This window comes from Eriocheir sinensis, chromosome 65, assembly GCF_024679095.1.
Source record: "Eriocheir sinensis breed Jianghai 21 chromosome 65, ASM2467909v1, whole genome shotgun sequence".
Classification (NCBI taxonomy): Eukaryota; Metazoa; Arthropoda; class Malacostraca; order Decapoda; family Varunidae; genus Eriocheir; species Eriocheir sinensis.
In genome coordinates, this window is record NC_066573.1 from 5,443,960 (window position 1) to 5,459,224 (window position 15,265).

At 47.5% G+C, this 15,265-nt stretch overlaps 1 protein-coding gene across 10 annotated transcripts in view; it reads right to left on the bottom strand.

Annotated features, from left to right (window-relative positions):
• The window catches only part of LOC126987525 (inner centromere protein-like), a 49,983-nt gene that overhangs the window by 21,702 nt on the left and 13,016 nt on the right, over positions 1-15,265 (bottom strand). For 4 of the 10 annotated variants that reach the window (XM_050844519.1, XM_050844526.1, XM_050844518.1 and 1 more), the window contains 2 exons: positions 11,521-11,718; positions 9,829-10,011 (listed from right to left, as the gene is read on the bottom strand). In XM_050844519.1, coding sequence (XP_050700476.1) covers positions 9,829-10,011; positions 11,521-11,718 — 381 coding nt within the window. Of the gene's footprint in view, positions 1-9,139; positions 9,248-9,828; positions 10,012-11,520; positions 11,719-13,911; positions 14,182-15,265 lie in introns of those variants that run through there. The other 6 variants (XM_050844525.1, XM_050844524.1, XM_050844521.1 and 3 more) reach the window with 5 other exon arrangements.

Genomic DNA, 15,265 nt, shown 5'->3' on the forward strand with positions numbered 1-15,265 from the left:
AAGGGATCATTTTTGTTGCCCGACGCTGAACACCTTCTAATTTAGCAATGTCCTTTGATGGTGGGGAGACCAAAATTGTACCGCATATTCCAAGTGGGGTCTGACTAAACTGTTATAGAGTGGAAGTATTACATCTTTATTCTTAAATAAAAAGTTTCTTTTAATGAAGCCCAACATTCTGTTCGCTTTATTTGCTGCATCGATGCATTGCTGTGAGAATTTGAGATTTGACGCGATTTTGACCCCCAGGTCCTTAACGCATTGAACGCTTTTGAGTTTAAAGCCGCGCATTTCGTAATCGAACTTCTTATTCCTTGTTCCAACTTGAAGGACCTGGCACTTGTCTACGTTAAAGGGCATATCCCATTTATCAGACCAAGCTGAAATTTTGTGCAAATCCTCTTGGAGGCTTTGCCTGTCTTCGTCAGTATGAACCGAGTTACCAATCTTTGTGTCGTCTGCAAATTTACTAATGCGATTATTGAGTCCAACATCCACGTCGTTGATGTAAATAATGAAGAGCACTGGGCCAAGAACCGAGCCCTGAGGGACGCCACTAGTGACCAGCGCCCACTCTGAGTTAAATCCGTCAATCACCACTCTTTGTTGTCTGTTGCTCAACCAATTCGCGATCCATTGGTTTACTTGACCGTCAATGCCTATTTGCTTTAATTTGTAAAGTAATTTATGATGTGGGACTTTATCAAACGCTTTCAGGAAATCAAGATAGACTACGTCCAATGATTTGGTTATGTCATAAACTGAGAAGAGGTCGTTATAAAAGGTCAACATGTTTGATAGGCATGTAACGGGCTTGTCGGGGGGCGTTTAAAGGGTGTTGATTAAGACTTCAGCTTCCTTAAGGCGAATTATATTCGTAGCCTTTATGTACAAGAAGCGACGGAGCGAGAGCGACTGTCGTTGTGTGTCAGTCGGACTCTCGTGAAGGAGTGGCGAGTTACAGGTTGGAAAATAATGGTTACAATTGGTCACGTATGTCAAGGTGACCTCCACGCACCATCGGAGTGCTAAGTATACAAAACTGAGACGGTAAACACTGACGGACGACATTCCTATAAGGTGGCGTGATCTATCTGTCGTGGGGGTTTTCCATTGACAATTGTATGCCTAATTCGTGGTGATATTAAATAATAATAATACATTGATATCCTACTATAACACTGCTCGGTCACCTACCAGTGATCGCGACCTCGCGATATATAAAAATCGAAATAGCAGTCTAGGTACCATGAACATACATAGTGGGAGTTTGTCAAGCAGACTGCCTATGATACAATTACATTAAAACACTGGCTATGTAAGAACAGATGTGGAATTATAATATAAATAGGGAGAGGGAAACCACAACGTGTGTGACACGAAACATAAGAAACCTCTCAAAAGATAAATATAAGGACACATGTATAAGAAACTATCAACTGGCATAGTTACAGACAATGAAACGTTGATCTAGCTCCTAAAAAAAAAATACAGTAGTGAAACACAGTACAATGTTAAGTATAGGAGCAGCCAGGTTTCTGTCCCCTGACTAGTCTGAGAAAAGGAAAAACTACCTTGCCAGTGGCCTCCCTGCATCCAGTCGCCGTGTCTGCACAACCAAATAATCGTGCAGGACAGAGTTTCTCCTAATAAGGTAGCACATGACGACGAGACTGACGAACATCAGAAACATTGGTACAAAAAATCCAGGGTACAGGTAGGGGAGATGCAAATAATCAGGCAGCGTTTCCTCCAGGGTTTCCGCAAACTCTGTTCTGTTCGCGAAAGACAATGAATTAAGGGAATTAGTCACATACGAGATGCTGGAGAAATGAATGTCATCGAGAGACCGTAGAGGAAACACTCGATGGGAAATATTGGCCGTGAAAACCAGACGAATCCGGGACGGGTACGTTGTTATGTTAGTGGAGCGGATATAGCATGCTTCCGCTATGGCATAGTGACCAGTAACCCGTTGATAAGTGGTACCCTCCGGGCAGATGACCGATACATAGAAGGACTGAGGGAAATAAAAATAATGCAGACCCTGAAAGTTCTTATGGAAAACAGGCGTTGGTGGTAGCTGCTTGTAGGGGCACAGGGAAAGAGCGTCAGACGCGTTCACGCGGGTGAGGGCGATCTCGCATACCCCTCCCCGAACTGGAAGGAAGGCAAAGAGAGACGCAGAGCAATAGAATCGCCTGAAGACCGTCTCCTTGCAATACTGCAAGTGAGAGAAGCTACCGTTGAATACAGAGCGAAATCCTTCGCGATTAGAACAAGAGACGGGACGTGTCCAGGGCCAACACACTGTCCTTTGCCGAAAAAGGAACGGGACAATTTCGTGTGCCTCAAACACGTCCGCCGTCTGAAACGGAACATGAATGATTTTGGCATCAGGGGTGAGGCTGGACTCAATCAAGGGAGAAAAATATTGACTCATGTCCGGGGTGAATAAAGGCGTCAGGCTATAATTTTGATACCCGATCTGGACAGTCGTTCTCAAATCGTGTAAAAGGAACAAGGCAGGTGTGACTTTACCGTGCGCTGCATCAACCATGTTGCTAATAACCTGCTGATTAGCCGTTGCGACGGAGGTAATGACGTTTTCCAATACATGCAAGGCCTGATCTAGGAGGAGAAACTGATTCACCTGGTCGATCTGTTTGACAACTATGTTGATAACCTCTACCATCTTATTTGTCTGCTCTAGCAGTACCGCAATGTTAGTATGCAATTGCGCAAGTTTTCTACAATTGGCATTGATCACCCTGCGATTTCGAGCAGCAAAGGAAAGTACATGAGCGTAGTGGTCCCGCAAATCGCGAACGTCCTCGTCGGTAGCCGTACCGAAAAGGAACTTTGAGGCGGACCCCACGATGTTGAGCAACCCCCTCTTTACCCGAGAGTGAACTGAGCGAAAACTATAATCCATGTTTACCTCATCAACTTTTCCCCGTAAGAACAGAATCCTATCCTCCAGTAGTTGAAAAAGAGTCAGAGAGGTGGTACTAGAAGGAGCCTTTGATTCCCTAGTCTTGGTAGCCCGGATGGCGTCTGCCATGCCGAGTAGTTTTTCTGAGACTATCCTGATTATGTCCGTGCTGTTGGTCAAGGAAGTATATGGATATTTTACGAGGAGCACATCTTCTATGAGGAAGACCTCTCCTATGTGTGCCGTGAGGGCACCAGGCTTCAGGTGGATGGGTGTTGTTGCAAGCAGGGAGCCGAGGGACAACAAGATGATCAGAAAACGCAACATCATGATCTGAAAGTGGTGGGAATGAAGTATTTAAACCCGTGGTCTCAAGTTATAGCTATGGGTGTTGGGATTATCCTGTGGAACATTTGACTCTGAGGGGGAAGTACCAATATCAAGGTCCAAAGGTGAGGGAATTACTTTCAGACGATCACTGTGAACTTCTAGACTGACTCCACTATTCGACTCGAGAACCTCGAACCGATTTCCTGACATTCCGAACAACTCGGTAAGGACCCACAAATTTAGCCCCAGTTTCGAACTCCTTTCCGCTTGCTTAATCATGACTGTGTCACCCTCTTTGAAATTCACCGGGACGGCCTGTTTGTGTTGTTTTGACATCATTTCAACCTTCGTAGCTTTCAACGTACACCTAACTTCTGAGTGTATCTTGGAAAACATATGCATCTGCTGTTGTGCGTACCTATCAATGTTGTAGAGAGGTTGCTGGGGTTGTAAGGAAGTCGTACGGAAGACGTTTCTCCACCCCATACAAGATGTAGTAGGGAGACTTCGTAGAGTCGTTTACCGACGTATTTATGGAAGCGGCTATATGCGATAGCCAATCCTCCCAATTATCGTGGAGATCGTTCACGATAGGCTTGAGGACCTGTAAGATTTTCCTATTAGCCCTCTCCGCCAACCCATTAGCAGCTGGGTGGTAAGCTGTGATGAAGGATTGCGTGATGTTAAACTGAGCGCATATTTCGCTCAATACTGAGTTCCTAAACTCGGTGCCATTGTCACCAGAAGAATTCGAGGAGACGAATGTGGACACAACACGTGAGTCACGAGGGCATGGGCCACGCGTGTGGCTGTCTTGTCCTTGAGAGGCGCTAGAACTAGAAACCTAGAGAACTGGTCGACGCACACCAATAAGTAGCGCGAGCCATGTTGGCTCTGGGGGAGCTGTAGTAAGTCTATATTAACAACATCCCATGGCGCCTCTGGTACTGGGTATTGCAACATAGGTGCTGGCCCTTTGACGGACCCCTTGTGCTTAGCACAAACGACGCAATGTGCGACATGTTTTTCTACATCAACCCGTAATGTGGGCCAGTAGAATTTTCGTCTGGTGACAGATAGCGTCTTGTCTCTTCCTGGGTGACCCGCAATGGGAGTGTTATGGACCAGCTTAAGCGTCACGGGGACGTATATGTCTGGGATGACCAGTTGGTCTATAGGTACCGGTTTGGTTGGCCATGACCTACAAAGGAGGTTGTCCTCTGATAGGAAGAATTGTGACAAAGGAACTGGCAATTCAGGAAGGTTTGATTCGTCTCCGACTCGAGGGCGTAAATTAACCTCTTCCACACAGGGTGGTCACGCTGAGCAGTGTGTAGCTCAGGTGAAGTGAAGTTGTGGATGACCTCTGGGGTGGTAATCGCGCCTATCGGAACATTCCGAGATAAGGCATCTGCGACCACATTTGTTTTCCCGGTGATGTATTTTATCTCCGGATTGTATGCTTGGATCGTTAAGAACCATCTTGCCAGACGACCGTGTAGGTTTTTTCCCTTGAAAAGATCAGTTATGGCCGCGTGGTCCGTAAACACCACAATTTTGTACCCCATCACAATGTCACGAAAATGCTTCAGAGCCCACACAATGGCAAGAGCCTCTAGGTGGGTAACAGAATAGTTCTTTCCGGAGCTGTAGGTACTGACTGGCGAACGCTATCACATGCTTTTGCCGGACATATCTGTTTGCATCAGCGCGGCTCCTACTCCACTAGCCTAAGCGTCGGTACAAAGCTGAAAGGGGTCCTTGAAATCCGGAAAGACAAGGACCGGAGCCCGTAAGCGCTTTCTTTAAATCCTCAAAACTCGTTTGTTGAGCTGGGAGCCACTGAAATGGTACGTCTTTCTTTAAAAGATGCGTTAGGGGACTCGCGCGAGCTGCGAAGTCCTTAATGAAAGGCCTGTAATAACCTGCGACACCCAAGAAAGACCGTACCTTGTCCGCAGACGTAGGCTGAGGGAACTCGGCAATAGCCTTTATTTTGTCGTCCACTGTATGGATGCCGAATTCGTCCACGACATGCCCCAAGAACTTGATCCGAGGCTTTAAAAATTCACATTTGGTGATTTTGAGCTTTAATCCGACTTCTTGAAGTCTGTGTAGGACTGCTTTTAGTGTTTCCATGGAGCATGCACGTCTTTACTATGATGATGTCGTCTAAATACACATAGACAGAGTTGCCCAGCAAGTCACCAAAATACTGTTCATTGTCCTTGAAGGTCAAGGGAGCTCCTTTGAGCCCGAACGGCATCCTCGTCCACTCAAAGTGGCCATGAGGCGTGCTGAAAGCCGTTATTTCACGTGACTCGGGGGCCATGGGCAGTTGCCAGTAGCCACTGACCAGATCAAGACTCGTAAAGACTTTATTTCCTCTACCGAGACACATCAGAAGATCTCTAAGAACGGGAAGCGGAAAATGATCATCCACGGTCGCGGTGTTCACACGCCGGAAATCAATCACAGGACGATAAGAGCCGTCTGTCTTTGGAACCAGGAACAAGGGCGAATTCCACGGGGAATTCGATTCTTTGATGACACCTTGTTCTAACATTTCAGAGATAAGTTGTTGCACCACCTCCCTCTGACTGTGGGGGAGCTTGTACGCATTGATATATACAGGATTTGTATTGGGTTTTAACTTAATGTGGTGTTCAGCACACTGCGTAACTCCAAGCGGCTCGCCTGGTAGAGCAAGCGCCCCCCGATAATGCTCCAGAAACTGGACTAAGGTTGGCTTAATTTCGGAATAGTGTGCAACTTTTAGGAACGCCTCTAAATGAGCTGTGTCTTGTTCGGGAGAAGCCTGACACGCCGAGGATATGCCGGAAACTTGGGCTGAAGGGTATTCAGCTGGTTCCGGGGCGACATTTCTCCCATACACTAGACACTGGCATAATCGAACACCGTGTTTTAAGGATACAGGGGATCCAGACGTGTTTATTACCAATGCCTCTGCAAAACCTCCCTCCTTGACTGTTGCAAGAGTTACCTCCACCGGCACGCGGTGTACGTGAGGAACTCCGTCGATACACACATCACTGCCCGCCGGAGGGGCGTTAGGCAAACGGATTTTAACAAGTTTTGCAGCACGATCCGGAACTATATGAGGACCTTCTACGACTGCCGTTACTGTCCGCCACAAGTCTGCAATGGTTTCGTGTGGTTTGACCGTAAGAGGGGACACTTGGGCGGTGGCAGACAAGACGACTTGGGTGTGTAACCTCTTGAGAAGACGCCTTGCAAGAAACGGTAGTGGGAACAGCTTGCAGTCACCGGGAGATGTCCGCGGGTACCCTTGCTGACTGTTTGCCGGAAGAGGTTTGGGCCGATGCTCCCGGCAGCGGCGGTGGTGCCGCCAGCTGTGGAGCGAGGGGCATGCGGGGTGTCCCAAGGTCAGCGGGGCGTGCCACCTCCTTGCTGGTGTGAATACTTCCGCCGTATCGTGGAGTGGCTTGCAGTGTTCGTAGCAGTGCTGGCTTGAAGCGGGGGAGCGGCTTGTAGATTGTGGCCCTAGCGTTCGGCTGCGGAGGCCGGTGGGTGTGCTCGGGGCTTGTAGGCTTGACGCCTATAGAGTTGCTTGTAGCTGGTGTGCTCGAGGCTTGTAGGCTGGACGCCTGCAGAGTTGCTGCTGGTGTGCTCGAGGCTTGTAGGCTGGACGCCTGTAGAGTTGCTTGTAGCTGGTGTGCTCGAGGCTTGTAGGCTGGACGCCTGTAGAGTTGCTTATAGCTGGTGTGCTCGAGGCTTGTAGATGGCGCCTTGTGAGTTGCACGGAGGTGGCGACTTGTGAGATGCTTGTAGCTGGCGCCTTGTGAGTTGCACGGAGGTGGCGACTTGTGAGATGCTTGTAGCTGGCGCCTTGTGAGTTGCACGTAGGTGGCGACTTGGGAGATGCTTGTAGCTGGCGCCTTGTGAGTTGCACGTAGGTGGCGACTTGGGAGATGCTTGTAGCTGGCGCCTTGTGAGTTGCACGTAGGTGGCGACTTGTGAGATGCTTGTAGCTGGCGCCATGTGAGTTGCACGTAGGTGGCGACTTGGGAGATGCTTGTAGCTGGCGCCTTGTGAGTTGCACGTAGGTGGCGACTTGGGAGATGCTTGTAGCTGGCGCCTTGTGAGTTGCACGTAGGTGGCGACTTGGGAGATGCTTGTAGCTGGCGCCTTGTGAGTTGCACGTAGGTGGCGACTTGTGAGATGCTTGTAGCTGGCGCCTTGTGAGTTGCACGTAGGTGGCGACTTGAGATGCTTGTAGCTGGCGCCTTGTGAGTTGCACGTAGGTGGCGACTGAGATGCTTGTAGCTGGCGCCTTGTGAGTTGCACGTAGGTGGCGACTTGTGAGATGCTTGTAGCTGGCGCCTTGTGCGTTGCCGCGGACGGCAGGTGCGGTGCCGCGGACGGCAGGTGCGTTGACTCCTTCTTCCCTTGTACGCCTGTCCCCGGAGTTTGGCGGTGAGTTCTCGTGGCTTGGAGGAGAACGAGGTAGCGAAGGCACAGGCGCGGGGTGACCGCTGCCAACCAAATGTAACGGGCTTGTCGGGGGGCGTTTAAAGGGTGTTGATTAAGACTTCAGCTTCCTTAAGGCGAATTATATTCGTAGCCTTTATGTACAAGAAGCGACGGAGCGAGAGCGACTGTCGTTGTGTGTCAGTCGGACTCTCGTGAAGGAGTGGCGAGTTACAGGTTGGAAAATAATGGTTACAATTGGTCACGTATGTCAAGGTGACCTCCACGCACCATCGGAGTGCTAAGTATACAAAACTGAGACGGTAAACACTGACGGACGACATTCCTATAAGGTGGCGTGATCTATCTGTCGTGGGGGTTTTCCATTGACAATTGTATGCCTAATTCGTGGTGATATTAAATAATAATAATACATTGATATCCTACTATAACAGGCAGGATCTTTTGTTACGGAAGCCATATTGTGAATCCCCAATTAATGAGTGGCTTTCGAGGTAACTCACAATTTTGTTTCTTATTATGCTCTCAAGTAGCTTACCTACAATTGAAGTTAGACTAATGGGTTGGTAGTTACCTGGTATTTTTTGTCTCCTTTCTTAAAAATCGGTGTCACGTTAGCCTTTTTCCAATCCGAAGGGACGATGCCTTGTCGCAAGGACATATTGAATACGGTTGTGAGGGAGGAGACTATTTCGCTCTTTGTTTCTTTAAGCAGTATAGGATATACTTTATCGGGTCTGGGACTTTTATTTGTTTTAAGTGAATGGAGAGCTTTAAAGACTTCATCGGTTGTTATTTCAAAATTAGGCAATGCATGCTCGAGATTTACATTAGTACTGGTGTTGGTGGTAGCGGGAGGAAGACTGTTAGTATTAAACACCGAGGAAAAGTAATTGTTTAAGAGGTTTGCAATGTGTTGGCTGTCAGTCACTAGTGCACCGTCGCTGTTTGTTAAAGGTCCAATTCCACTTCTGATCGCCTTTCTGTTGTTTATGTAACTGAAGAAAGATTTCTTCTTCATATCTACGCTTTGCCTGACATACTAATCTTTTTACTCGTCGCCTGGCATCATTATAAAGTCTAATGTTTTCTGACGTGCTTTGTTCTTTCTGTAAAACAAAAAAGAAGAGGAGAAAAAGGAAGAGGAGGAGGAGGAGGAAGAGGAAGAGGAGTAGAAAGATCCCAATGATAATAGTGTATCTGAAGCCTTTGAAGCAAGAGGAAGAAGAAGAAGAGGAAAAAGAAGATGAAAAGGATAAAAAAAGAGAGAAAAGGAGGAGGAAGTTGAAGAAAAATGAGAACAATAAATTTCTGACGGAAAAGTAGAAGAAAAAGAGGACCATAACAATGATTACACCAACGACAGAGATAATGATAATGTCTATGAACAAAGAACCATACCAAGGAAAGCAGGTGTGGCCTCGGTGGGTGTGGCTTCTTGCTCTGGTTCGCGCGCCCCAAGGGACCTGTCCTTCTCGAGCCGAATCTCCTCCCGTAGCTCGGCCATACCTGCATGAGTGTTGGGTGCATGAGGGCGGTTTACACGACACCTTTATTATTTATGCACAATTGGGCTTCCTCTATCAACAAGACCCAGCAACGCCAATTAGAGAGAGTACAAAGGCGTGCATACAGACAGATTCTGGGCAGTTCTTACACTAACTACAAGCATGCACTCACCCAGCTGAAAATGCCCACGCTACAGGACCGATACCAGACAAACCTAACCAAACTCGGCAAGTCCCTCCTCCACAACCCCCGTCACAGAGATCTACTTCCACCCGCCCTCCCTCCCCCCACTAGACCCACATGACACCACAATATTCTCGTCCCGGTCAAAACTCGCACGGACAGATATCGGCTTGGTGCGATACCGACGCTTGTGAGGGTCATTAACACCTCCATGATCACATGACCCCTCCACCCCAACACACACACACACACACACACACACACACACACACACACACACACACACACACATACACACACACATACACACACACACACACACCAACATCCTAAAAATATAAGTCCCAAACACAAACATGGTCCAAACCCCTTAAATTTAGGACAGCACGGTTCCCTACTGGCAAGCGTGTCCTGGGCGGTGGTGCTGATCTGGTTGGTGATAGCCTCCAGAACCTCCTGTAGGCGACGCTCATGTACTGCCTCCACCGTCTCCACCGCCTGCTGCAACGCCTCCAGTTTCGCCGCCTGCTCCTCCGCCTCGTCCGCCCGCCTCGCCTCCTGTCTCCCCATCTCTGCAACAGCTGTTATGCGGGAAGGAAGTAGTGAAGGAAGGAAATGCAACATGCCTCCGTCTGCAGTAAATACATTCTCTCTCTCTCTCTCTCTCATCGTAAACTGCTCTCGCCGCGTTTCCCCATCCCCCCCCGTGCAAATAGACGTCATGCGGCCTCTCTAACGCCAAATCGTAACACCGCATGTAACACCACCTCCATATCCGAACTTAATCAAAGATGAACTAAAAATCCTAAGTTTCAATGCTCATAGCCTAAGTAAAAGGTTGAAGAAATGAGATGTCTTTTTTCAAGGGAAATTTTCGATGTAATCGCTAAACGAAAACATTCATTGACACCTCAAGTATTAATTTAATTACAGAATACAATATAGATGGCTACAGTCTCTTAAAAAAAAGATCGCATCAACCGTCGAGGTGATGGTGTCGCCCTTCATGCCAAAAGTTATTTGCAACCCAGTGATACAACACCGAGAAACACTAATGTTGAGCATCTGTGCGTGCGAGTAAATACTGTCAAAAATAAACTAAACATACCCGTCACCTACAGGCCTCCGGGCCAACCACTCGATGAAGATGTTGAAATGTATAGCGTTTTGCAACAATCCTAAACAGCGACTCAGTTGTGTTAGGAGACTTTAATCTCCCTCATACTGATAGGACGTAACGCTCCGGTACAGAAGTTGTTCTCATGGAATACTTGATTTTTTAGAGAATAATTACCCGAGTCAAATGGCTGCTGAACCAGCTCGACTAAATGAGACATTAGACCTTGTTATTGTAACCCAAGATAATCTAGTCAGTAATGTTGCAGTAGGAGAACATCTCGGTTCCTGCGACCATAAATTAGTGCGCGTCGCTCAAGCAAAAGTGACTGAAAACAAGATAATGATGCCTAATTCTAGAAGGGAAAGTTTCGCAGGTCCGACGTAAATTGACAAACTTCTCGAGCCGAATTTCTTCCCGTAGCTCGGCCATACCTGCATGAGTGTTGGGTGCATGAGGGCGGTTTACACGACACCTTTATTATTTATGCACAATTGGGCTTCCTCTATCAACAAGACCCAGCAACGCCAATTAGAGAGAGTACAAAGGCGTGCATGCAGACAGATTCTGGGCAGTTCTTACACTAACTACAAGCATGCACTCACCCAGCTGAAAATGCCCACGCTACAGGACCGATACCAGACAAACCTAACCAAACTCGGCAAGTCCCTCCTCCACAACCCCCGTCATAGAGATCTACTTCCACCCGCCCTCCCTCCCCCCACTAGACCCACAAGACACCACAATATTCTCGTCCCGGTCAAAACTCGCACGGACAGATATCGGCTTAGTGCGATACCGACGCTTGTGAGGGTCATTAACACCTCCATGATCACATGACCCCTCCACCCCAACACACACACACACACACACACACACACACAGACACATTAACATCCTAAAAATATAAATCCCAAACACAAACATGGACATGGTCCAAACCCCTTAAATTTAAGACAGCACGGTTCCCTACTGGCAAGCGTGTCCTGGGCGGTGGTGCTGATCTGGTTGGTGATGGCCTCCAGAACCTCCTGTAGGCGACGCTCATGTCCTGCCTCCACCGTCTCCACCGCCTGCTGCAGATGTGGCTTCAGCAACGCCTCCAGTTTCGCCGCCTGCTCCTCCGCCTCGTCCGCCCGCCTCGCCTCCTGTCTCCCCATCTCTGCAACAGCTGTTATGCGGGAAGGAAGTAGTGAAGGAAGGAAATGTAACATGCCTCCATCTGCAGTAAATACATTCTCTCTCTCTCTCTCTCTCTCTCTCTCTCTCTCTCTCTCTCTCTCTCTCTCTCTCTCTCTCTCTCTCTCTCTAACTCTCTCTCTCTCTCTCTCTCTCTCTCTCTCTCTCTCTCTCTCTCTCTCTCTCTCTCTCTCTCTCTCTCTCTCTCTCTCTCTCTCTCTCTCTCTCTCTCTCTCGTTCATGAATCTTTTGTTTTCTTTCAAGATTATCGCTTCCAGTGTTAGGCTTGGTGTTATTTAAATGAATATGTGATGTTTGCGATACGGGAATGTTTTGATTAAGAAAATGTATTAGAGAGCGAAAAAAAATTCACACACACACACACACACACACACACACACACACACACACACACACACACTCAGTCTTCACGTACTCATGAAGGCTGGTTATCATCGTGGTATGTTATCTGACCGCCCTTTCGTTTCCGCGCGTCCCTCTCTTATATAAGGGTGCGGCCACAGTTTGCTGGGAGGGTAGAGGGTAGCGGGACGCCTAGCGGGTCACTGGCAAGAACAAACACATGTTTTCTAATACGAGTGGCCATACTGGACGCGGGTAGTTGGTACGCTTGGAGGGAACCCGCTACCCGCGTCCTGTATGGCCACTCGTATTAGATAACATGTTTGTTCTTGCCTCTGACCCGCTAGGCGTCCCGCTACCCTCTACCCTGCCAACAAACCGCGTGCAGTGTGGCCGCACCCTTAGTAACCCTGCACATTTAAGTAAGCTATTATTAACATGCTAAGACTGATCCCATGCACTCCGTCTGTCTTTTTCACAGATATGGTTACTGTTTGTGAATAAATGTTTCAGTCCACCAGTCATTCAACCAATATCTCTCTCTCTCTCTCTCTCTCTCTCTCTCTCTCTCTCTCTCCTATCTACTTTCTTCTCTTTATCTCATTTCTCTCTCCCTCCTTACCTCTCTTCTCTCCTCTCCTCTGCTTTCCACTAATTTTCTTTTACTCAAGTTTCCCTTTACCCCTTTCTTCTCTACACCTCTCAGCTTATTTACCTTTCCTCTCACCTCTGCTCTTTCTTTAGTTCTTTTTTCTTGTCTCGCTACGCTTTTCTTTTTTCTCTTCATCTCTCCTGTGCACAAACTCAGTAAACCTGTTTGTGCATTGTGGAGCGCTAATAATTTCTTACGGTGTCACATTGGGTCTCCTGTCCTATACATTACATCCTCAGTGATCACCAGACTACAAATAGACGAGAAGTAAAGCTTTTCTCACACTGCCTTTGTTGCATGGGGGCTGGATGACAAGCACCATCCTTCTCCTTCGTTGCGAACCTATGTTTTTGCAACAATACAATTCACCAATTTCTTATATATATATATATATATATATATATATATATATATATATATATATATATATATATATATATATATATATATATGTATATATATATATATATATATATAGGCGGTGGCTGAATCGACAGAGTAACACCACCGCGTTCAGGAGGACGCGAGTTCAATCCCCGCCCGGTGCCACCAAGCTGGGATTTTTCAGCCGCCGCCGAGTGGCTTAAAACTACCCACATGCTGTCCAGAAGACCACCTATCAACCCGGACTCTAGATTCTAGGATTAAAGATGAGCTCCGGGAGGGCAGCATGAGCCAATGCAAGATGGCGCTACTATAAACACTCGCCTGCGCCAGAACGGGCTGGGCCGACCATCAGGACCCACCGGGAAGAAGCCTTGGGCCGACCATCAGGCCCCACCGGGAAAAAGCCTACCGGCGCTATAGGCCGCGACGTAAAAAAAAAATATATATATATATATATATATATATATATATATATATATATATATATATATATATATATATATATATATATATATATATGCCTTGTTGCGTCGTCTTTTAAGAGTGCGAGTTTCGAACTTATTAGTGTAATATTTCGTTTGTTAGCTCTGCCCTTGGTCTGTCCTTTATGCCGTAACAAAATAAGTCAAGCTTTCACAGTCACTCATAGGATCGCCATTTATTGTTTCTCATAACTAAACTTGGCAGAATCTCGAAATAAAAATATCGGTCAGATAACGCAAATCCATCACCAGGCTTGCTAATAAACCTAAGTTCAGATCTAACAAACCTCACGTTACTCACCGCAAGAGGCGTCCGAAACATTTTGCATCATCTGCACAATGGCCAGCTGGTTGACCACGAGGGAGGTTGTCAACTCCTCGTAGCTCAGAGCACCCATAGCAGCATTTGCTGCACTCAGCGGCAAGTGTGACTGTCCCGGGTGGCTGAGGACGACCAGGAAGAAGTTGATGAGGGACACAAAGCGGAGAGATGCCGCTGGAGCTCTTGCTGCTGCCATGGTTAACAGTGGAGTGTCTGTCTGGGATGCTTGCCACACCAAGGAAGACGAGTACCCCCCCCCCTCCCACACACACACCAAAGCGTTTTGAACTGATATGAATGTGTGTACTAGGAAAAATGATAAGACTTTATGTTTGGATGTTGGTGTTTGTGCAGTGGGAGGAGGACAGAGACTAATTAATATTGCCCGGGATTATTACTGAAGGTCATTTTAATCCGTGTGTGAAGGCCATAGTCATGCCTCTGTTAAAGAGAGTCTCACCTGGTTACGCTGAAAGCCATTAGACATAAACACATGTAAAAACTGTAATGTGTATATTATTATAATGTACATGTGAATGTGTGAATGTATGTCGCAACGCCATGGCACAGCCGCGCCACAGGATGTTTTCTAACACGTAGGTGCTAGGTTGTGCTTAGGAGGTGCTCCTTGCCGTGGGAACGGTGCTGAGTTGACAAGCCTGGGCACCGGACTCGTTCCTGCAGCCGAGAGAAGCCGGCAGATTTCAGCGGGCGACGGGCGACAGCAGACGACGATGATTCTGCTGATGCCTCCACTACGTACATTCTCTCAACTCTCCGAGATCCACAGCTAAGTAGCAGTTTAGGGTTGGCCAACTCTATTTATCTTAGTTTGAAATAGGAGTAAGGGAGGTTTTAAGGTAAGTCACTTCCTTGACTGTGATTGGTGGTCAATATTAACCTCGTAATCTGAGGTTATTTCCCACAGGAACACTACCCAGAAATTTACTCTAAAATGGGGGGCTTCCTCTTTGCTGCCATTTAAGACAGCCATTTGTATTGGCCAGGGAGGGATCCTGTCTCTCTACCTGTACAACGTCTACACAGATGATCTCACTGCCGCTCTGCGTGACACAGCACAGGCTGCCGCTTACATGATAGGTGCATCAACTCGCTGAGTTATGCTGATGACATGGTACTGTGGCGCCCACAGTGGAGGCTCTGCAGGACCTTACTGGAGTGTGTCAGGCATATGCTGCTACGCACAATATTGTCTACAACACCACCAAGACAGAGTGCATGATAGTGCCGCCGCCACACTCCAGGGTGGACCACCAGACATCAGCGTGGCTCAGTGGGAGTGCCCTGACATTTGTGGATAGATCCACCTACC